The sequence below is a fragment of the Aotus nancymaae genome, unplaced genomic scaffold (assembly GCF_030222135.1).
Source record: "Aotus nancymaae isolate 86718 unplaced genomic scaffold, 86718_ANA_hifiasm-v0.15.2.pri h1tg000009l, whole genome shotgun sequence".
Taxonomy (NCBI): Eukaryota; Metazoa; Chordata; class Mammalia; order Primates; family Aotidae; genus Aotus; species Aotus nancymaae.
The window spans coordinates 9124212-9148698 of NW_026988420.1; the positions used below are offsets into that span (position 1 = coordinate 9124212).

General features: G+C 44.2%; 1 protein-coding gene across 3 annotated transcripts; it reads left to right on the plus strand.

Moving 5' to 3' along the window:
• Positions 1–22819, plus strand: SERP2 (stress associated endoplasmic reticulum protein family member 2). 3 transcript variants are annotated; one of them, XM_064373545.1, is made up of 4 exons: positions 1–291; positions 5861–5933; positions 16083–16303; positions 22377–22819. In XM_064373545.1, exons 1-3 carry the CDS (start codon positions 208–210, stop codon positions 16253–16255), a joined length of 330 nt encoding a protein of 109 aa, XP_064229615.1. In that variant the 5' UTR covers positions 1–207; the 3' UTR covers positions 16256–16303; positions 22377–22819. The 3 variants fall into 3 exon arrangements, with proteins under 3 accessions (XP_064229615.1, XP_064229616.1, XP_064229617.1); XM_064373546.1 differs by lacking the exon at positions 16083–16303; XM_064373547.1 differs by lacking the exons at positions 16083–16303; positions 22377–22819 and adding an exon at positions 15918–16022 and having other exon boundaries at positions 142–291.
• Positions 22820–24487: the final 1668 nt, after the last annotated feature.

The window sequence follows — 24487 nt, forward strand, 5'->3', positions numbered from 1 at the left end:
ACTTCCGTCCGGGCTGCGGCCTCTCTCTGGAGCCGGCTCGCAGGGGCTCGGGGAGCGGGGAGCGGGCTGCGCGGGGCTCGGGGCCGCGCCTTGCCACCTGCAGTGCCCGGGCGGGCCGCGGGGGTCTTGGCGGGACGCGCTCGGCCCTGTCGCAGGGGCTAACGCGGGGGGATCCTTGCAGGTGGGAGCATTTCAGAGCGCCAAGCCATGGTGGCCAAACAGCGGATCCGGATGGCTAACGAGAAGCACAGCAAAAACATCACCCAGAGGGGGAACGTAGCCAAAACCCTGGTAAGGCGAGGTCGAAGCCGGCGGGGCCCAGCCGGGCAACCGGGCAACCGGGCAGCCGGGCGGGGTGGGGCGGGGTGGGGCGGGGGTGGGGGCGGGACCGGGCCGGGCGGTAGCGGCTCAGGGTCCGGCCTCCCGGCTCCCGGCCCGCCCCTTCGGCGGGGTCCTGCAGAGTGGGGGCTGAGAGCTGGGCTCAGGGCGGCGCGGTCCGCTTGTCGTCCTCGTGGGCGGAGAGGGCCCTGGTTGGTCGTGGCCCCTCTGGGAGTGGCCGCCTGAGCTACCGGGGAGACACAGAGGAGCCCCCCTTCCCCTGGGAGACAGCTGGGCCTTGTCCCAGGGAAAATGGAACGCCTCATCCTTAGAGGCCAGTTAAGTCAACTACATGACATAAAACCTGCAACCTAGTGTGTTCTAGAACGTTTGTTGAATGACTGAATGAATGAATCAATGGCTAAATGGAGGCCACTTGTCATCTCCTGCTCCCAGACTCCACCCGTCTTCCCTTCCCAACAGACTTGCACCAGGATCAGGTTTTCTTTCCAGCCCCTTTGTGAGGGTTTCCCTGGAGATGTTGAAAGGACTCAAAGTAGGGAGTGATATTTGGGCCCACATTCCCTCCAGCCTCCTTTTTCTCTTTTACCTCTCTCTTCCAGTGAGACCTCCCTGAGTCCCTAGGCTAGTCCAAGGGCAGCACTGCTATTCTTTCCACTCTGTGAATTCAGACTCATTCTGATGGTGTAACTTTAGAGACCAGTTTATGGCCAGGCGTTGGAGTCCCTAGAACTGTAAATTGAAACTTTGTAACTGGACTTTTAAGTAAAACCTGTGCCTTGCACTCAGGGGTTTCTTTTAGCAAAGCAGATTATCTTCAACAGAAAATGCTAGGCCTGTGACTCTGGACATTCAAGAGACATAAGTCGCATGGGTAGTTTGGGAAAGCTGGTCTCCAAGTGTATGAGCAAAGGCGCCTGGGATCTGTTATCCAATACAGTTAAGTGGAAAACTAGCTGAAGCTTGAAGTTTGGCTGGGAAAGCTTACAGATTTGATGAAGCAGTTCCTTTTAGCCAAATAAATTATACTGGTTTGATTAAGTAAAAAGCTAGATCTGTAATCATCACACCAAAATTCTTGCAAAACCAAGCAGTATTATGGCAGAGAAACTCTAGGATCAAACTCAACTCTACTCAGAGCTTTATACACAGCTCTAGGCTTAAGTAATCCTTAAAATTCTCTCATTTAGGAATTAAATCACTTAGTTGTGATTCGGGCAGCAAAATGCCAGATGCTATCAAAGTGGAACCATTTTGTCACACCAATTTATTTTCCCTAGATATTTTTACTCAGGAAAAAAAAAACAAGCTGCCCAAATTGACATTGAGAAACAACTTATAATTGATGTTAGGGCATGCAGGGTTTTATATCTCTAAGAGATCAATTCTTCCTTCTCAAGATATCAGATCTGCTAACTGACACAGTGAAAAATAGCTAGTCATGTGGCTCTTTTTCATTAACTAAAAATCCAGAGTTCAGATGTCAGATCTCAGTGGACAACTTATCTGATTACAAAAGTAAGAAGAAAACGGGAACTAATTTGCAAGGCTGTTTTATCCACTGGGCTCTGTAGACTCAGTGTCTGCCACCTCACGTTCTTCAAGAAGACTAGAAAATATTTGGGACCCAAAACAAAAATTATTGGCTCCAAAATAAGAGAAGAAAATGGAAAATCTGGGAAAACACTGTTTAAATATCTAGAAAAGGTACCAATCACGTACCATTCAACTCAATGTTCAGAGCTACATTTAAATTATATTTAACATACAGTATGAGTGCATTTTAACATGCTCTGATATGTCATAGGATGACCCCAAAAAACTCTCATAGTGCCTTGCACCATGAGAGTTTTTGAATGGCCCGGCTAAATTTGTAATGATATGTTTCCAGACCAAGCCACAATAAATGTATACTTTGCACTGGTTTGGGGGGGATTTTGGTTAACTTTATTGTAAATAGATCATTATCCAATAGAAAAATGAAATTTTGTTTCAAAGAGAAACTTGATAAATCCTAAATCTCATTTTCTCAATTACAAGTCAAATACAATTATACTTTGTTAAAAGTAACTTGCAAAAGATCACTATTCAGGATGAAATTCATTAAATGGGAACATTTGTATATATTCTAACTGAAAATTCAGACTAATTGTTCAGAAATAAACTCCTTTAATTGTATGCAGATGCTTCAGTATTTTATGGTTAATCACTTAGGAATAAATTAATATTATTCCCTCAGATAGCAGACTAACCCAAGAAACGAGGCCGGGCTTGGTGGCTCATGCCTGTAATTCTAGCACTTTGGGAGGCCGAGGCAAGTGGATCACCTGAGGTCAGGAGTTAGAAACCAGCCTGGCCAACATGGCGAAACTCTGTCTGTACTAAAAATACAAAAATTAGTGGGGCCTGGTGGCGACTGCCTATAATCCCAGCTACTCGGGAGGCTGAGGCACGAGAATCACTTGAACCCGGGAGGTGGAGGTTGTAGTCAGCCGAAATTGTGCCACCACACTCTAGCCTGGGTAACAGAACGAAACTCCATCTAAAAAAGAAAGAAAAAAAAAAACAGAGAAATTGAATCATCATTTTGTGATTATACAGTATTTAAACTCCAGAATGAAGGGGGAGTTTAAATTTCAGAGTTCTGAGTTACCCTACTGGTATCTTAATCACAGGGAAAGCCATTCCCTGACATTTTTGGAGCCTCAAGAAGTAGCAAACTCATGTTTGGAGTAAACCATGTCATTTGCAGAATAGCTACTAGTTTTCCCCACCTTTTCCAGCCATAGAGTCAGGTTTATGTGAATTGTCTCATGGGATTGTGCTGGGCACCCCTTCTAAAAACTAGTCACCTAAGCTGTCAAAAAAAGATATGTGGGTAGTAGGATCAGCCAAAGTCCCCAAATAATGTTGATTCCCTGGAAAATGTCATCCAAAAGGTTTTTGTGTTATATGCTTTAAGCTCTGCATGCTGATCATCTGTTTTTCTGCATATGAAAATTAAAGGACTCCATTTGGTATCTGTCCTGGGCAAATAATTCATTTACAGGCTCCTGAATTCACTTATTAGTTTTGCTGGAAATATAGATAAATGAATTTTTTTATATAGCATTAGTGGCCAGACAGCAACAGAACTGGTTTCTGGGCAACTGTGACAAGTTCCTGGGAAGGTAGCGGAAGAGGGTGGGGAAGGGCGAATGTCACACTTTGTTCAGGTAGCTTTATAGGTGTTGTTTACTTGATCTGAACTTGGCCTGGCCTTAAAGGCCAAAGAATGGCACAGTTATCTTTTGCAATTATTTAAGACTGATTCTGTCCTCGTTTGATCAAGAGTAGCCACCAATTCCTTTGTAGTGTGACTTGCCAGCATGTAAGTTGTGGTAGATACAGCCGTAGTGAAGGACAGAGAAGTGAATGTCTTAATCCTTAGTCAAAGTCTACCTGCCATTGACACTTTAACTCATATTTCTCATGTAGGAGAGATGCAGGGATAATCTTACACCAATAGGAAGTATTAATAAAAAGACAATATCCTTCCTAGAACCTGTGCTTACTCTGCCTAACCTAAGAAATCTTATTTAATGAAACTTGTATGTTTATTTGTTCTTCGATGAACGTTATATTATCTCCTGTGTTTAAGTTCTGTGCCAGGCATTTCTATACATTGGTACATGAACAAGACATAGTCCCTGCCCTTGTGGGGTCTACAGTCTCATAGAGAGACAGATATTAAACACATTATCACAGGAATAAATATAGACCTACAAACTGTGACAGACGCTATCAAGAAAAAGTACATGGCCATACAAGTGACAAGTGAACCCAAGTGAAGTCAAAGAGGAGGGCGCTTTGGTAAGCTGAAAACCAAGGAAGAACTGTTGCCTTATCGATGATTCCTTTTTTAGATGAGAAGCCAATTTATATTTGCATGAGCCTAGAACTTAATTTTACATATAAATACAATACATCATAGGTTTTGCAGTTTTAATTTATGATATATTTTTCTAGGAAAGCAGCTACAGTGAAAATCAAGGGAAGATTATCCTTTTTAAAGAAGTTTTTGTTAGAAACATTACTGAAACTTGTTCAACAATTCAAAAACTTACATCCTTGATTATAGAAACCACTCGTTTTTTTTTTTTGAAACATTATTACATACCTTCACTCTGAATGTCAAGCTGTCATATTTGTATGGATATGAACACACTTTTTAGTCCATATTTTACAATGTTGAATATAATTTTTAAATGTCAACAACATTTAATTGAAATCTGGAATTGGGTTTTGTGATTTCAACCACAATCAATATTTATGAGCATTCCACTCTACCAACATGTTTTTCTTTGTGTGTGTTGCATGTGAATTTTTTTAACTTATATTGAATGCAGCCTACTTTTCAAACTAATCAGAAAAGAATTAGAGTTCTTTAGGGTTTTTTTTTTCACTCTCCTTTTTTTTTTTTTTTTTTCAATGAATGAGAGGTTCTCATATTGCCCAGCTTGGCATCGAACTCATAGCCTCGCCTCCTCAAGCGCCAGGACATCTGGCCAGAGCCATCGCGGCTCCCTTCACTCTCCTTTTCTATTTGAGAAATTCACTTCTTTTCTGATGCATCTCTCAGGAAAAATTTTTGTTCTGATTGATTTGGGTTTAAGGACCAAGCCCTACCTGCACTACCTAGAGGTGTTATGGAGGGAAGATCTTATTACGTTCGTGCTTTTGCTCTGAAAACAGCAGGAGGTCTGTAGGGCTTTATTCACACAGGTTTGAGAGTTCCCTTCTGCTTCCCGGAGAATTCAGAGACCTCTCCCAAGTGCGAGCTTCATTAAGGCTTAGGAGCTTTATTATAAAATTGCTGCTTCACTCATAGCCATTCACAATTGCTGTGGTGCTTCTACTGTTCTAAGGATTTCCACTGTACTGACTTTCTAATTTAGGGGTATGTAAAAGGTCTTGAGAAAATGTCTGTGCTCTCTGATCCTGCTTGGAATTCACAGATGCAGAAACAAAATATTGAATCTATTAATGGAAAACACCCAGGCTTTGTAATGAGGCAGACCTAAATTTGAATCCCAGCTCTTGCTCAAGTTAACAAAGCTTGAGCCTCAGTTTCTCAACTCCAAAATGGAAATAATGATACTTGCCAGAAATAATAAATGCAGACTGCCTAGTATAGTGCCTGGCACAGAGCACACCTTCAACAGATGGAAAGTTATTATTAATATCATTTTGGTCCCTAAATCACCATATTGCTTTATGTATTCACACCATATCTGTCCCCAGAATATTAGAGACCACCAAGTTCACTGAGTTACAGGAATGTTAATAAGGTTATTGATGAATTTTTACAAACCTATCTCAATCCTCTTAATGGACTTTATTCATCTATAAATAGGGATTGAGACCAAGTCTGTCCCATTCACAGTAGAATCCCCAGCACCTAGCACAATGCCTAGTGATACTCAAATAAATGTTTATTGAATCAATGAACCTAATCTTTCTTTTTCCCATTCCCTTTTAGAGGCCGCAAGAGGAGAAATATCCTGTGGGACCATGGCTGTTGGCACTGTTTGTTTTTGTTGTCTGTGGCTCAGGTATGGGTGTTTCACTGAACTTACATCCCATGTTCTCCACTGGACTTTGAAAAACACACATTTTCTTCACAAAGTAAATAGATGAAAAACAGATTGGTCTGGGATTCAAGTTTATCACTGCCTTGAGCCTTAATCTTAATGGGTTTTGATTTAGTTTCTATTCCAAATATAGGTAGAGTCAGAATTGATACACTATCAAATCCTAATCATAAAATGATTAACTGAGCACTTAATGTGGCTATATACACTGTAAAGTTCAGTGAAGCCTTTCTTTGCAGACATAACCTTAAAAGGGCATTAGAACAGAAGGTGAAACACCTGTCTGCCTGTGATAAACCCACATTCCAGAGAAAGGGAGAGGCTTTATGCCTTATAAGAAGGTTCTGTAGAACTCCTAGATACAGCTGAGCCTTTGACCCAAACCTTAAGGTATGGGTCACCTGATACTGTAAGGTGGCAAGTTGAGAACTTTACTTACACACATGCAAATACACACGTACACACACACACAGGGAAGATGAGCAGAAGCATTGTGCCGTTGTTTGTAGTTACACGCTGAACTATCCTTGACGTGGTTCCTGGTCCCCATATGTTGGGTCTCGGAAATCCTTGTGAGTGGAGATCACTTCTAACTACACAGCATGCCGTTAGGGATTCCCACCCTCCATCATCTCACTGTTGCTGAGGGCAGGAAGGCAGGATTTCCACATCTTTCTGCTCAGGTTTAGGCCTCAAGACAGCCTCTGCCCCAATGACAAGAGAAGTCCATGACTAAAGATGGATCATGCATTCAAAACTAAAATCATGAAAATTTTTTAAAAAAAGCATTTTTAAGATGGATCAGTTCCTTTTATCTTCAAGAGACCACTCTTCCAAAGAAGCAAAAACTCTTAGAAGGAAGGATCCAAAGTAATTGGCATTATTGTTACTTGTGGTTCAAATATTTTAAAGATGACTTGACATTCCAAGATGAGAAAAATCTTCCACCCAAAGAAACACAGTTCTACTCTATTCCCAAAGAAATATCCTTAAGGACATCTTTTGAACAACTGTTTACTCAATCTCTGTTTGAATACTTCTGAGGATGGGGTGCTCACTTCTTCAAAAAGCCTATTCCATTTCCGTATGGGTGGAATTCTATTGGAAATGTCCCTCCTCCTAGGATAACACAGAATGGACTTGTTCTCCTCTAAGCACCTTGAATCATCAGATATTTTAAAGATCATTGCCTTGTGACTCCTTCTGCAAACTAAGCTTCCCTAGTTCTCTCCACCTTGCCTCATAAGATGTAGTTTCTAGACTCCTCTTCTGGATCTGCTCAATGACTTTCTTAAAGTATAGCATTTGGTGGTGCATACCTATAATCCCAGCTACACAAGAGGCTGAGGCAGGAGAATCGCTTGAACCTGGGAGGCAGAAGTTGCAGTGAGCCGACATCGTGTCATTGCCCACTCCATCCTGGGCAACGAGAGCAAAAATCTGTCTCAAAAAAAAAAAAAGTATAACATTTGCAACTGCAGAAGGTGGTCTAGAAGCACTGTGATCACCACAGAGGCAGTTAGAGGCAGTAGGATTGTCACTGCCCTTGATTTTGCTCGCTCACCACTCTGCCTCTATTGATATGACCCAGGCTTGCAGTTACTTTTTAACAGTTGCGGCACATTCTTGACTCATGTCTAGCTGATGGCCAGAAAGGTGCCACCCAGCTCTTCCTCACATAAACTTCCTGCAAGCCTCAGAGACACATCTACATACCCCTTTGCCCCAAATTATCTCCTGTCTCTATCACACATTATTTATTTTACTAATGGCCCTCATCAGCAGTTGCAGTTATCTACTTTCTTATGTTCATTCCCTCCAGCGGGATATAAGCTCAGGGGAGGCAGTGTTTATTTTCCATTAAATTTGTAGATCCTAGCTTAGTATTTAGCATATAGTTAGTGCTCAGGATGGATGGATGGATGGATGGATGGATGGATGGATGGATGGATGCAGCTAGATATTTCTCATACTGTAGATATCTAGTTGGCCTTTTTTGAGACCTAATATAAAACTTTATGACTATTTCTTTTTTATTCTCAAAGAAGAATGATTACTTTTATTAAAATTTTATTGTTGGTTATCATTTATCTTTTTATGTAATGTCCATAAAGTTCAGAAACATAGAAGAACATGTATGATAAATGGCTTACTGATATTACATTATAATATACAATATGGTCAGTGACATTACATGATATATTCATGTATTGTCCTTCCTTGGTAATGCGTAAGTCCAAGTACTGTGCAAAATCGTAATGAATACGACACATTAATGCAGCATTTCCATCAATACCTACATATTCATCTGTGATGCATTACCTGAGATGATCTGTCTCTGGTTTTCAACCAAGAACAAAATAAAAACAAACAAACAAATAAAACTGTGCCTTTAGCATGCCACAGGAAAATCAAGATAATAAACCTGTACAAAAAAGTTAGCTATGTTTTCAGGCTGTATGACCAGTCTGCAGATTGTCAGATCTTGAACTTTGAGCCTCTGACCTACTTATCCTTTTTTCCCACCGTTATGGTCCCTGAAAGTATATTATTCTTCCAAGTCACTGATAAAAGTCTAGACTTGGGGAAACCCACAGAACACAATTAGAGACAACCTCTTACAGGTTGACTTTGAACCTCTAAGCAAAACTCATTGAGACAATCATCGTGTCTTGAGGGTCCCCTCTGTGCCTGGCGCTGTGCCAGGCTTTGGAAATATCATCCTTTTCGGGTGCTTGCAGGCACTGGGAGAGGCAGATAAGGAAGCTGTCAGTTGCAGCCCAGGGGAAGCATGCTGCGATAGTGACAGCAGAATGTACAGGGTGCTTGGCCAGCATCGATAAGGAACTTCTAAATCATCCTCCGCAGAAGAGAAAGTTTCCAAGTGGGGGTGCTGTTTGAGCAGAGTCTTGAAGAACAAACAGCCAGACCAAGGGTATGAGGAAGGTGACTCTGCATGGGAACACTACATGGCGGTGGCAGGGTGGCTTCAGAGAGTGTGCTGGGCTCAAGAATATAAGGTGCTCAGAATGGCCAAAGCCTAATCTCAGGCATCTCTGAGTCCAGTGACCATGCCACCTGTATTGCCAAGGGTCTAAGTAGATAAAGATATATCTAGGCTTCAAGTCACACAGTAACTGTGGTTTTCTCCAGTCTACCCCCCGGGCAGCCTATAAGCAAAAAAGCCAGTAGGGTCATTGGCCTGGCTTATTTTTCTCAAATCCATGCCAACTCTCAAAATCCTTCTCTTCCTTTTTGAAGGGCTTAAAAAACCATTATATGACCTAAACTTTTACCTGGCTTACCAGCCCATACTGCAGGACCTGTGTCTTTCCCTCTCTGGTAAATTGGGACATTTGCTAACAAGCATCTTTTGAAACTCTCCCGGACTCCAGTGGTGTCCCAGGGATTAAGTGTGGTAGCTCCGCCTCTCTGGAGGTTTGTGCGGGGCCATGGGATGTGAGCCTGCAGAGCCTGGAGATCTGGATGAAAGGGCCTGAGAGGACCAACTCTTATTACCATACCATAGCCCCTGCTCTTAGTGCCCAGGGCTCTTTTAATGATGCTGATTTAAAGCTTTCTAGTGATAAAGCCATTTTGCTTTTATGGAGAGGTTAGACATGGAACACGAGTTGAGCCATCTTACTTTCTCTGTCTTCTGTTAACATGCCATCATGATCCCTAAGCAATGGGCCTCATCCCTCTTTTAATCACAACTAAAAATAATTCACCACCACCCTTTTTTTCTTCCCAACTTTAGCAATTTTTTTGCAAGCCTCAGCTCAAGTCGGGCACGGTTCTCACAGAAATGTGTCACTCTTCTCAGCTTGTCCTTGGTACCGTGCCCTTCCTTCTAGCTTTGTACACGTCCTTTTCTAAACAGAACATGTCATGGGAAACACAATAGCTCCTTTAGCTCCGTCCCTGTTGCCACCTCTCTGGGATTAGTCATGATTCATTTAATCTTGCAGAGCCGACTATTCCCTCTTGAGTGTCTCCCTTCTCAGGGTCACAGGCCATGACTGCCTACTCACCTTTTCTCTACATGTAAAAGAATGTGCAGTCCTCAAGTCTAGCCCCATTTGTCAGCTGCTTTGCTTTAGGTAATGAGCTTTCTGGTAGGTGTTAGGACAGTTGAGGTCCCCATCAGTGGTCTGTCTCACCTCTGTTCCAGCTTTGCATCTGAAATAGGAAAATCCCCTACATCTCACATCTGCCTGGCTGTCTGCAGCATGCACACCTGCACCCACACACCTGCCCTGGCCTGCAACACTCAGGCCAAATGCACTGGAGTGTCTTGTAGGATCTCCACACCTCTGCAGACAGATAGACCCTTCTGTTCCTTTCTATTAGCTCTCCTTTAAACAAGATGCACCCCTATGCCAGGCTCAAGTTCCATTTCACCAATTTCCGGTGGGACCTGGGAGGTCATATGGGCTTTCTTTGCATTCATGTGGTTGGTTACTCTTATTTTGTGTGTTTTTATACAGATGCTAAAGAAAAACACGCATAATCTTCTAATATTAATAAAGATGTTGATCATTGATGGGAATCTCTTGAAAGTCTCACTTGCTTTCATTACCTCACTCTATTAACCCACTTTTCTCATTGATAATTGGTCGGGCGAAGTGCTCTTTTTAGAAATAGTGCCAGTGTACCCAGGGTAAATAAATATTCAGGTCAGGCAGACTGTAACGAATGCACGTTTTATCTGTTTTTCTGGCTGTCTTCTGGGAAAGGGTTAGAACTGGTAAAAAAAAAAAAAGTTGCCATTTATATGCTCACTTATTGGTCACCCTTTCTCTGTTTTATGCAAAAAAAACAGGTTAACGAGCCTGTAAAAAGTCTACAGAACCCCTTTCTTATAGGGAGTCATGGGTCACTGCCATCACTTGCCTCCTGTTTCTCAGCTTCTCTCCTGTGGCTTCCTCCTCCTCTACATGGGCCTTTCATGCCTGCCATCCTGATAAGAGTAAGATAGTAACAAGGAGGGAATGAGGACTGGAGAGTAGTGAGGGGACTCAGTCCAGGCACCCAGAGACCCCTGGCATAAACACACACCCAGGGAATGCCACCCCTTACTGCGAAGACAGATAGTAGCAATTGACCTCCCGGGGCTGCCCCACACCCCCCAGATCCAAGCGCAGCCCAGCCCTGTTCTTTCTTAGGCACTTGGTGGTAATCTCTAATACATTGCCCTGGAGAGAGGGAGTTTGGGGAGGTTATCTAAATACATGCTCTTCAGAATAAGCGAATTTCTACTTTCCATGATTGCAAAAGTTCTCTTAGGCAAGGGACTGCTTTGAAAACTGACCAACTGGCACTCATAGAACAGGAGGCCTCCAAGGGGAGGATAGTTTTAGAATCTGCCAGATGTCAGTTCAGAGCCTAGATTCACTTTTGTCAGCTGAATGACCTTGGACAAGGTATTTACTCTTGGTATTGATTCCCTTATCAAGAAAATGAGGACAATGAGCAGCTCTCCCAAGGTGTCCTGGCTTTGAGGACACCTTGGCTCTAGGGATCTAAGTGCAGGCCCATAGCAAACTCACAGCCTGCAGCTACAGTCACAACCACCTGTGTCCTTATAGACTGCATGGGAAACAGTGGCACCACGGGACTATCGGTTTACTGTGGGACACTTCAACTTCCACACGCCTTTCATCCTTCCAGGCTGCACATTCAGTTGCAGACTCAACCTCTCACATTGGTCTTAATCTATCAGCAAGCTGTGGGCCCTGCCTCTTCACTCCAAGGATGAGTGGGAGCAACGTAAGTGGTAACATTTCAGGTGCATGAGACTGTTCTCCCACATGATAAAGCATCAAGTCTTCCCCACACAGGGAGAAGGATCACCAACTTGCAGACCACAATCAATGAACAGCAGTTAGTCCTTTAAGTTGAATATCAGGAAAAAAAAATGTGAGTTTCATTTCCTTAAAGCAAGCTCAATCCACCAGTCTTTTGCTGTAGAAGTTATCTTTATGAGATACAAAAGCTTTGGGAACAGTATATTCTTCTGGGACATGCTATTATCCAATTAGAACATCTCAGGGCTGTATCCTGTTTCATTTTGTTTAATTTGATAACCAGCTTTTTTGTTTTTTGGTTTTTGGTTTTTTTTTTTTGAGACAGAGTCTCACTGTTGCCCAGGCTGGAGTGCAGTGGTGCCATTTCAGCTCACTGCAGCCTCTGCCTCCCAGGTTTAAGCCTCTGCCTCCCGGGTTTAAGCGATTCTCCTGTCTCAGCCTCCCGAGTAGCTGGGATTACAGGTATGTGCCACCACACCCAGCTAATTTCTGTATTTTTAGTAGAGACAGAGTTTCACCCTGTTGTCGAGGCTGGTCTCAAACTCCTGGCTTCAAGTGATCCGCCCTTTTCGGCCTCCCAAAGTGCTGGGATTACAGGCATGAGCCACCATACCCAGACAGCCTTATGAATATATAGATTATGTAAGAAATCAAAAACTCATTTATTAATCAACACCTGTTATGGGTCTGCTCAGATTATTATCCCAAATAGGCTAGAAACGTCTTGTCAAACCTGAGCCTGGGATTTTGTTTTGCTTGAGCCTGTTTAAATGGCTGGATTTGTCTCTCCTTTGATCTCCTAGGATCCACATCCACATCTGAGGCCAAAGGATCTCAGTGCCCTCATAAGAGATGTTGCCCTTTTTTTCTCTCCTCTTTTAATAAAAGCATTATCTTCTATTTCTGCAGGCAGTGGGGCCTCTTTGCAGATAAGCAGCTCATCCTGGCTCTGCCAGTCCCAGGTTTTGAAACCTGCCACTTTGGAGAGCTGTTTGAAAGCTTCTGAAGGATGCTTGCTTTTATCTCAAGACTCAGAGGCGAGCCTTAGCTGGAATGTCTGTCTGAGACTGTTCCCCACAAAGATACTGTCACACAGATAGGTCAACTGCTATCTTCTCAAGGCACTTGCAGATTTGACATGCTTCCCCAGCCCATTCATGGACCTAGTCACTGCTGTTTGTGTCCAGAGCCCTCGCTCCAGGTGTTTTCTTTCCCTTTTTTCCCCAGCTCTTGTATGAGCCTTACTGAGAAGGACTCTCAGGCTATACCTGCGCTGAGTGGGAAAGTGGGCTGCAGTCGATTGGTAATGTCTGTCCTGAACACGGTATGGCTGGCAGGGCCACGTCCTCATCTTTGTTATCCTTAGCCTAAACTTTTTATAAGGTGATTGCCCCAGTATTCACAAGACAGCTGTCTTCAGCATTCCAGCTTTCCTCTTTGACCAGAATGCCTCCTGGACTTGGTGAAATGAGGTCTTTTCCTTAATATGCTACCTGTTCTGATCATTTTGTTTAGAGTCAGCCTATACATGTTTCTTGTGGTCTCACAGTATTATTTACCTTTTCTGAGCTCTGGGTGCAATACCCTACATTGACAGGACGCAGCAATCTGAGACGGCACTCTTTGCAATGTGCTTGTATTTCTCTGTGTCCTAATGCCTCAATGATAGTTTCAAGCAGCATCAATGGAGTCACCATCTAATTCCCAACATCCTTTTACTCTCAGAGGGAAACTCTTAAATACCAGCCATGCCCCAGTTCCCTCCCTTAGACTAGTTCTCCCTCATGTATTCCTAATTTTAATTTTATTTCTCTTTCACTGGCCAACCCTGATATTCATTTTCTAATTAGAGATTATGAGAATTTTAATGGTGACCAAAGCCTGGCTATTCTTGAAACTGACAAACATTTATCCCCCATCAAAGGGAAATCTCTAGAGTAACAGGATTAGCTAGTGACTGTTACTTTCTTCACTGTTTCCTATAGTTTCCAAGTTTGTCAAAGAGCATATATTACTTTTATAATCAGAAAAAAATGTGTTTTTAAAAAAATCTAGACTATTTGTTTTCAGTCTTTTTTTAAAGCTGCAGAACTTTGTTAAAACCTTAGAGGGAATCAAATGAAAGAGCAGCTATTCTGGTTGAAGTGAAGCTTGTGCGTGTATGTTTCTGTTTGCATTTGCGTGTGTGTTTGTATACGTGGGTTTTTTGTGTGTTTATGTTTCCGTGTGTGTATTTGTGAATGTGTATGTATGTGTTAGTGTGTTCATGAATATATGCATATGTATATGCAGGTATATGCATGCTTGAGTGTGTGTGTGTGTGTGTGTGTGTGTGTGTACAGCATACCTCCCTATGTTGCTGGATATTATGACTTTCTCATCCCCAGAAGGGGGCACACATCTGGACCCTCTTTGCCCATCAAATAGGAAATTATGCCTGGCCCCAGAACTGGCCTCTCTTACTGCAGAGTTAATGCCTTTCAACAAAGAGCCTGTGAGGTTTATCAGGCACCATCCGTTGGGAGTCGCTCTGCCGTTTCTGGGCAGGGACATGCCTTTCCTCTGTCAGTTAACAGGCTGTACTTTCCTCCTCATTCTCCAGGGCCTCTGCCTGCTAAGGGTGGTGTGCAGGGGAGAAAGATCATGTCACAGACAGGTCCTTTTTCAGGACAGCCTCTTCAGAACAGATGTGAAGAAGTGATTCTCTGAGACGTCGTTGGCAGAGCCTGAATCCTCTCGTTCTCCCAGCCTTGTGTTTTGGATGGCCCAGCTTTCTCCCTGTATGAATGTGCTGGAGGCCTCTCCATTTCTGGAAAGGCCACACCCAAACCTTCCCCAGGACTGGCTCTTCTGTTAAGGATGGTGTGGAAGAAGCAAAGTACAAGTCACACACATGCCAGGGACATACGGGAAGCCAAAGAGCCACTCTTTTCGCTGCCCTCTCTGCCCACTCCCTATGTGGCCACCAGTTTTGTGGCAAACTGTCTTTGAGCTCAAAGGTTGAGGAGCCAGAATGGAGTCTTTTGCAACAACTAAGAAACGTTTCTTTGTGAACCGTTAGCTGCTCTCTGAAATCTTTCAGGAATACAAAATTTGAGGAAGATCTGTATTTTGGGGTATATCGGGTGAAAGCTACCACATTATCATGTGCACATTCCATGGGGGGAAATTACATGGTTGCTAAGAGCTGCAACTTCAGGGCCAGACTTTGTGGATCTGAAGCCACCTACTAGCTATGTAGCCTTGTCTACGATACTTATACCCACCTGAAGCCTAAGTTCTTCCATTCCTAAAAGAGGATGGTACTGGTTCCTAACTCCTGGGACCCTCAGGATTATTCATCCTGAGGATTAACTGAGGCAATACATGTGGAATGCTCAGTGGAGTCACAGTATTGGCTTTATAAGTGTTTGCTGTTCTTGTAATTATGTTTATGGTTTTGCTCACACTGCCTTCCCACCTCTCCACCTCCCTGGAAAGGTTCTCACCAAAGCTCTGGTTGCTTACAAGGGAAGAAATAAAATTTTTCCCATTTTGGTAGCTTTGCTTTGTAATGGTGAGAAGACTTACAGTGGGTGAGCACTGCACTGAGATATTTAGGAACCTGCCTGAGCCGAGACCAGCGGCCCCTCTGGATAGGTAGAGGATAGGGTTTGTAAACCAGAGAATCAGTGGGGTCACCTCTGCAGGGATAGCTGGAACTTCTCTATGTCTGGAAAGAATTCTCTATAAACTAGCCCATGGGGGTGAGCAAGATCTATTCATACAATTATTTTGGCTACCATTTCTTGAGGACTGACTTCTTGTAGTGCCAGGCCCTACACATACATCTTCTCTGTCACACAGTCCCTGCAAAGATGCCGTTACACTTACTTTTCCAGATCACGAAACTGAGACTCATAGAGGAAATTGGCCAATGTCCCATAGCTAAAAAGTGAGAGAGCTAGTCCCCAGACCTAGTTCTCTCAGACTTTAAAACCCATCTGTTTTCCATTACTCTGCGTTCCCTCTCTCTTACTGTTTCCCTAAAAGTTCTATGGAGCAAAAGTTTTCCACCAATTTAGGCCTTTAGCATATGACTATGTGTTAAAAAAAGCTTCTGCTAAAACATCCCCTGTTTTTCCTGCCAGAAAAGGTGTGTTTTCCAGAGGTTCCTGATGTGCAGTCATCCTGGGCCTTGCTCCCAGATGGAGAAAGACTTGACCCAGCCACAGGCTGCTTCTTGTTTGGGCCACCAGTGCCCCCACTCACTCCCCTGGACACTTGCTCCAGAACAGACTTGAATTCACCATATTTGCAGGTCAACCACATAAACTGGCCTTTCCTGAAGATTGCCAGAACTTTCTCAAAACTGTGACATCCAGAGGGAGTCACCCCCATCGACCAGCAAGTGGGATGTTTGTGGAACTGGCCAGCCCTGGAGGAAAGACTAAGGCCATTCATCTGCTCTGGAGTTCCATCCTCAGGATCTGAGACACACAGCCTGGAGAAGACATGTCATCAGATCATCGCTCCCTCAAGGTGACCTATGGCCTCCCTTGTGCCCTGGGGGCATTTGGGATTGTGTAGAGGCTCTCTCAAAGCGAGTTTCTGATAGAACGCTTTACATTCTTTGCTAATAACATCTGGGTTTTAACTGCGCCTTGTTGCCCTCGCCTGTCTTTGGCATCTCTTTTTTTTCCCTCTTCTCCATCTCTAGAGAAGCCACCAGAAAATGGTATCGTGCTTTTGACTCCCTTTGTGCTGATTCTTTTAGAGAATTTAATGATCCGCCTTGCAATGTCTTGTCTCCTGACATTTCAGCTTGTTTCTCAGAGGGCCCGCACTTTGCTTTCTATCAGCTCTTTGATCATTTTCGTTTTCTTTAATGAAAAATAATCAAAATCGTATGATTTCTAGGTTGTCTTCTTCTCCTAAAGGATATCCTCCTTCTGGTCTCTCTTAATCTCTCTTCTCAGCAACTCCTTTGATCTCTTTTATCATCAATTTATTGTCAATAAAAGCGGCTTTAGCAAGCCTCCTGTTGGCTGACAAGTTTCCAGCTTTCTGACACTTTCCTATGGGACCCACTTGTTAAGTCATCCCTGTGTCCTTCTGGCACTCCCCTTAACTGGGGAGGGTCAGTCCCCAGGGCGAGAGTGGGTTGGGGTGGCCCCTTCTCAGGCCTTTAGGAGCTTATGGTCTTGTACTTCCCCCTCAAAGACTGAGCTTTAGAGACATTTGGATCTAAAGGCAGCCATTTGATGCTGACTCTTTTGGTTTGCAAAGTAATCATTTGAGGTTTTTAAAATGTATTTTCCTCTGTGCTCTTTGCAATCATTCACCTTTCAGTAATTCAGTAACATTTACAGAGGATCTACTTTGTGCCATACCTGGTCCCTGTTATCCTGGAATTTATAGTCTAATGGTAAAGAAAGATGAGTTAATCAAGTCATCACACCAAAACACTTTCAATTCAGCCATGAAACTGTACAATTTCAGCCATGAAACTGTTTAAAGGAGAGGCACATGGGGCCATGAAAGCACATAATGCAAAGGGCTGGTGTTCTCAAAGTGTGGTCCCTGGACCAGCATCTCAACATCCCCTGTGAACTTGTTAGAAACACAGATTCTGAGTCCCTTATCCCAGACCCAGTAGATTAGAATCTCCAGGGTATGGGGGGAAGGTGTCCAGCATTTGTGTTTTAACCTGTCACCACAAGACTGTGATGCATGCTCAAGTCCGAGAACCTCTGCTCCAGGTGATCAAAGAAGGCTTCTCTAAAGACGTTAACTTTTGGGTGATGAAGGAAACTAGGGAATAGGGTGGGATAGAAGTATTTCAGACAGAAAGAATGGCATGTGTAAAAGCCATGTGGTGAGAGCATGGAGCTTTGGAAAACATGAGGGAGTACCCCAAGCAAGGAGAAGAGTGATACAAGGTGAGTCTGACAAGTGGACAGGGGCCAGGAGTGCAGGTCATGGTGGCCTCATCAGGGATTGGGCAATGGGAAGCTGTTGATGTGCATAAACACAGGAGTGACAATATATTATTTGTTTATGTTGAAAGGCTAATTCTAGCTACAATATGGAGAAAGGATGGAAGAAGAGCAAGAGTAGAGCAGTGGGAGGGCCTCACTGGGGTCTGGGGGAAGATGATGGTAACTTGGACTAGGGTGGCTTCTGAGGAATGGAAAGAAGGGTGCATAATCATAAGATTTCCAGGTAAAATCCACAGGTCTTGGTTATCCATCGGAGATGTCAGGGAGGACTGTGGTATTTTGCGTCTACATGCAAGATGGTAGATAACAATGCCAGTTTTAGCAATGGGATGAGATCATGAGAAGGTCCTGTTGAGTCCGAGGTACCTCTGAGCCACCCAGGTGTAGATATCAACTAGATGGTAGAAGGCGTGCTGGAGCTCAGAGAAGTCAGGGCTGGAGATACACATTTGTGCATCATCAACAGCTAGGTGGCAATTCAAACTGTGGGTCAGGAGGCATCGCCTAAGGAGAAGGAATGTAATGAGAAAAAAGCCAGTAATGCTCATTGCAGAATGTCAACACCCATGTTTAATGGTCAAGTGGATTGTTTCCTCTAAGATAAGCTTAGAGGAAAGAGCCAAGAGAAGGAGGAAAACTAGAACCTAGAAGATCATGGTTTCACAGAGGCCAAGGGAAGACAGCTTCCAGGAGCAAGTGCCCAGCAGGGGCGAGTCAGGGTAAGGCAAGAGAAGGTGGAAGAACGCCTGTTACACTAAGTGACTCAAAGGTCATTTGTGACTTTAGCAAAAGATAGTCCATGGAGGGAAGAGAGCAGAAGCTAGAATGAGGTGGATTGAGGTGAGAATAGCAGGTAAGGGAGGGCAGAAAGTGAGCGTAGACAGCTCTTTAGAAATGGTTGTGAAGAGGAAGAGAAGGTCCCATCGATGGGGATGTGCAGTCAGGCAGGTAGCTCTGGATTGTTTGATTTCGCAGTGGGAGTGCTCCCAGCATGTTACAACCTAAGGACTTCGTTGAAAGGGGGAGGTTGAAAAAAGAGAAATGGGATCATCTAAGGTTACCAAGGGCCAAGTAACAGGTAGGAGGATGCAGAGGCTTCGTGGGTCTGGTAGCTCCTGCTCTCGCCTGGACTTTTCTGAACCTCTGTGACCTGCCCACGCCCTGATCGCCTGCCCCGGAATGCCTGCCGTCCCTCCCTTTCTTGGCATCTCTCCTCCCTGCTGTCTCGCCTGCCCACAGTTCCTCTCCTGCAGCCTGCTCTGCTGTTTTCTCAGCTTTGTTCACCCACTGTTAAGTTATTAACTTGTCAGGGTCTAGACTCCCCGCTTCCTTTCCCTCTTTTGAACTCACTGCTGGCTCCCTTCCCGTTTGCCGCCTCGGAAAGTCAGCATTTGGAAGGCCGAGGTTACTCTCCAGGTCAGTATTGGCAGGCACACAGAATTACAGTTAATATAATTAGCATAAGATGTGTAAGTTTTCTTAAAGACATTGATACAACTGAAAAAGTAATAATAAGCACAGCCATCTCTCTATTATCTTGTGGAGGTAAATGGTGAACTTAAAAATGACTTTATTCAAAGTAGTGTCTCCAAGAAGGTTCATCTGTGAACATGTTAAGGACCATTGGACTCTTACATGTTAACTCATGGATTCAATTATGATCAGAAATGATCCTCAGTTTTTAAAGCACACTCAAAGAACTACGTAAGTTGGGATTTTTTGGTTTTTTAGTTTTTGTTGTTGTTGTTATTGTTTTTTGAGATGGAGTTTTGCTCTTGTTGCCCAGGCCAGAGTGCAATGGTGCTATCTCGGCTCGCCAAAACCTCTGCCTCCTGGGTTCAAGCAATTCGTCTGCCTCGGCCTCCCGAGTAGCTGGGTTTATAGGCATGTACCACCATGCCTGGCTAACTTTGTATTTTTAGTAGAGATGGGGTTTCTCCATGTTGGTCAGGTTGGTCTCAAACTCCTGACCTCAGGTGATCTGCCCCCCTCAGCCTCCCAAAGTGCTGGGATTACAGTCCTGATCCACCGTGCCTGGCCAGGTAAGTTGTTTTAATGTAAGTGTTGCTGTTCTGAGACATGCAAACTATGCCTTAGATTCTTTAGAGAGATTTGTAACAGTTCCTTAAAAAGAACTGCATGGTTTCTTATCATTACCTAGAACTTTTGAAGTCATGAATTAACTTAATATGGGTGGTACATGGACTAAGACACAGTTGGTTTCCTATTTGTTGACTTATACCCTGCTGATAATTTTCTGTCTAAGGGCAAGAGTAAGTGAAAAGTAATATTTTTGAGCATATACTTATGTCATCATATTTATTCCTCGCCATCCTTTGAGGTGCTTCTTATCCACAGTTTTACAGGTAGAGGAAAGCAGGGCTCAGAACTGTGTAGTAATTTCCCAAAGTTCACAGCTTTGCGGGTGGCAGATAGTGCTGAGCGCTGGTCCGCATGCTCGGATGTGAGAAAGCAGCAGTTGCTGTAGTAATAGTAACAGTGATTATAGCAGTGGCCAGCAAGCATGGAGTCCCCTATGTGTGAGGACCCTTCCTATATGTCATACGTTTTAATCCCTATGACAGTCCTGCAAGGGCCATCATCCTCATTTTACAGAACAGGAAGCAGCCTCAAAGAGGTTAATTATTTGTGCTGTCACACAGCTCTTCAGCAAAGGGAAGATATTCAACCTAATTTTATCTGATCCTAACTTTCTGCTCTAAAGTCAACTTGTTTGTCAAGATTTGTGATAGTTCCCTGATCCCAAGAACAAGAGGCACGGTAGATGTAAATTTTTTTTGCCTAATGCTGAATATACAGCTGCCTCCTGGCATTCCTATTGAGCCAGAATACAGAATGTTTATTTAATTTTTATACCTTGTCAGCCTTGGTGGGGAGGAAAGGAACATCAGATATTTACGCAAGCTTATAAATTGTTGTAGGGTACTTTCTCTTCTATCTAGCAACTGCCCTGTCAGGACCCACCCAGGAACCCAAACTGAGCTAAGAAAACATCTGAGCACATCCAGAATTAAATATCACAAGTTGTTGAACCAGCGCCTTCACTGTATCCACAGATAAGTCCCTGACACTCACATGGAGCCGACTGACTCTGATTTGACACGTAATTCTAACAGCTTCTGTTTTCAGCTTAGTCTACAGCAGAAAAATAATAGCAGAGGGCCCACTGCAGATTGATGTAGTAATACCAGAGACGAGGCCAGAGATGAGGAGAAAGAAACCCAGAAAATGATCAGAAGCAGAAACGAGAGCCCAGAAGTGCAGCCTACCAGAAGCCTTTCAGTGTCAGCTCAAACGCAGCCTCCTCTGTAGCCAGATCACAGCACCATCTCATCAGTTACTGGTTTTCATTATGGTGACACTGAACACTCATGAAAAGTTAGCATTGAAATATGTTAGTATTTCCAATTTAGAAAGGTAGTGATGATGGGTACAGTGTTTTTTAGGAGGAAAAAGGCCAAAAAATGCATTCATGTTTGTCTACCCTTAAAACCCAGCTGTCCAAGAACAATTCCCCAAGCTTCTGTGCATCATTTCTCTTTGTATCCTCGAAGCGCGGTGTCTGACACATAGGATGTGCTCACTGATGCCAGATGATGAAACGCTGAATGCCTTGTTTCCTAGGAGTCTGGATAACTCTGTTTTATTGTGGATCCTGGATGTATTCCAGGATGACTTTATGAAGGCGAGAAGATATAAGACCCCTGAGAGCTCACTGTTTATTCTGTGTTTACACATGGCTAGATGAGATGATACCCACCTTCCTTCGAAAAAAAAATTCAGTACATGGTAGTTACTCTAATCATTACCATTGTTTTTGTCAACACTGACCAAGGTTGCTCACTGGGAAAGATGTGAAAAAGAAGTTAGGATCTTCCTCTCCTGGGACACATTTGAAAGCCAATAGCTGGAACCAGGCTGAAGCCATCCAACCAGCTCTAATCCACATGGGCAAGGGCCCCAGGATTCTCTGTGGGCTTATAGGCTACCCACCCCCTTGACAACCCCAGTTATTAAAGATTGAGCCCTGAATAAATCAGCGCTGCTCTCCCTGAGCGACAGCTGCCTTTCAGAGAGTTCCAAGCAGCTGGAAGACACACACACCTGGAGGGTTCTGGGCAGCCAGAGGCCAGGCGCCATAGGCTGCTCGGAGCACCTGGTCTGCCTTCGCTGCACAGGGCTGATTGTTTTACAGGTCACAGCCATTTCAAAAAGGCAGACTCGCTGACCTGTTTAATGAGTGCAGTTTCTGCACGAAAGCCCATATCCCTCTCCCAGGCAGCCCCAGAACTTTGCTGGGGAAGGGGGCCAAATCTCTTCTCAGTGCCTGAGGGATTTCTGGCCTTAACTGCTGGTGGAATTAGCAGGAGTTATCTATAAATCCCTGAGGCATCCATCAGCCACTGGGTGAGGCTGCCTTTTTAAAGAAGTTCACTGACCTCTTGTTAACTTAACTCCTTGTTAGGAAATATCTAATCAGCTGTGAGCTAACACGTCAGGGCCCAGGGGTCTGCAGAAGCCGGGCTCACTATAGGCTGGGTTTCCAGCTGTGTGCAGTCTGGTGTCTGAGCTGTTGTGTTTTTCTCTTTCAGCTATCTTTCAGATCATTCAGAGCATAAGGATGGGCATGTGAGAAGGCCAGGGATTTGACACCACCTCCCTCCCACTGGAGGCGGGAGGACCACAGACGCGGTCAGCCAGTTTCTGCAGGAAGCAAGCAGGCCACACGGAATAGAAAAAAACACTCCCCTACTTGTTCCCTGATCACTTCATCGTGGATGTCAGACCCAATTGCCTTCTCACAGGACATCTTGGTGCATCCGTGTTCTCAAGCGGAAAGGACATTTTGCTTTTCTGTTGGCAGGATTAGTAGCCACGCGGGTCGTCCGCAGCAGTGCTGTCTTTTTGGTTTTTCCCTTGGTTTCACTAATGTGTGCATGTGGCCCTCTGAATGATCACTGGTTTACTTTCTATGGATACAATCTCTCCTCCATTGAGAATTGGTTTTACAAATAAATGTCTTCGTTCAACCTTATACCATGTGTGGGTTATAGTGAGAAAACTAAGGTGAAGAAAATAGCAGAATAGCTCAAGGGAGGTTGGGAGGTGGGGTGACTTGGTTATGCAGTTGGAGGAGGGGAGGGAATCTGGGACAGGGGAACCAGAGCTAGATTTACTCAGCAGGTCTCTGGCAAGACTCTCAAGATCTTTGCCTGAACAAAGCCCTGGGCAGCTCTAATGACCTTGCATTTTCTATACATTTGATTCTTCTTCCTTTTTTTTTTTTCTACTTTTTCAATATTTTTGTGTTGTCTTGTTTGCTGTTCTCTTTTTCAGTTCAGAAAAGGCATGCACAATGTATGTGAAGGTTCCACTAGTCATTATCTTCTCTGTGGTCTGCCTCGGAGCTTAGCAGTGAGCAGATGTCCCCTGCCTCTTGGTGAGAACCATCCAACCCCAGGGCCCAGCCTCAGCCACTCCAGAGCTCTGGGTAAATCAGGAGCCCTGCAGCCCTCTGAGGCTTCAGCTGGCAGAATGAGGGGGTGGGGTCCCCTCCCTGGGCAGCCTTCCCCACAGCTTCTCAAAGCATGGTGTTGCCAAAGGACGTTACAGGGACAGCCACAGGGTCACTGGAGGATTAGAGATGGTCACCCTGCAACATGAAGCATGCTTTTGTTTTTGTTAATTTTCATCTTTGCATTACCAATTTTTTTCATTCATTAACTTCGTGAGAGCTGTAAAAAGGGAAGTGACAGACATGGCCAGAGCCTCTCTGTACCACTTTACAGGTTTTGTTGTTAGTGGCACTGTTTGAATTAGGGGACATTTTGTTCATTGGAATCTTTCACTTCAGATCCTTTAGTGATGTTCTTTAGGGCCTTCTTTTCTCCCCACTTTTGAGTTCCCCTCCAAAAGCATCCCTTCCCTCTTTTTCTTCCTTTCCCGCTAAGAAGAGAAGGTACCTAGACGCCTCCAAAACCAACAGCCCTGGGAACAGTCTATCACCCTGTGCTCCCCTGCTGCTCCCACTCCCCAGCCCCCAGCCCCTCGCCCCTCACAAAGTGGCAGAAGACATTTCCAGTTACCTGAGAGTGGCACACAGTAGATGCTCTCCAAGCTAGTCCCCTCAACCCATTGGCTCTGACTATCCTCTTCTAAGTCACAGAGTCAGATCAGTGTGTGGTAAGAGATCAGCCCTCAGGGATTCCTGCTTGGGGCCCGGGAGCCCACGTTACCTGCCAAGAGGGGGAAGAAGAAAGGCTCCTTGCCTTCAGGTGACTGGGTCTGTGCTCCCACACATCTCTTTCCAACTCCTACATTGCCTAGACTTGATTTGAGTGCAGAATTTCTCTTTCTCCCTTAATGCCTATAAAAGCACACATCCCAAACCACCAAGAGAGGCCATTACTGGTCTGAGCTTTGTGGTTCATCCTTTATTAGACAGAATTTTTTTCCCTAATTTGGCCTTCCTCATAACAGCAATAGTCAAGAGGGTGATTATCCCCATTTCAAGGAAAGGGAAACCAAATCCTGGCCAGAGTCAGTTCCAGATAGACCCTGCTTGTTCCCAGGTGACAGGTGCGATGGGCTGCGTGTGGTGGACTGTTGGCTGCCATCCATGAAACTGTCCGAGATTGATTTCTCTCCTCAGGCTCTGCAATCATCCACAAACTGGTTTTCTATTAGTTTCCAGGTAGCCTCC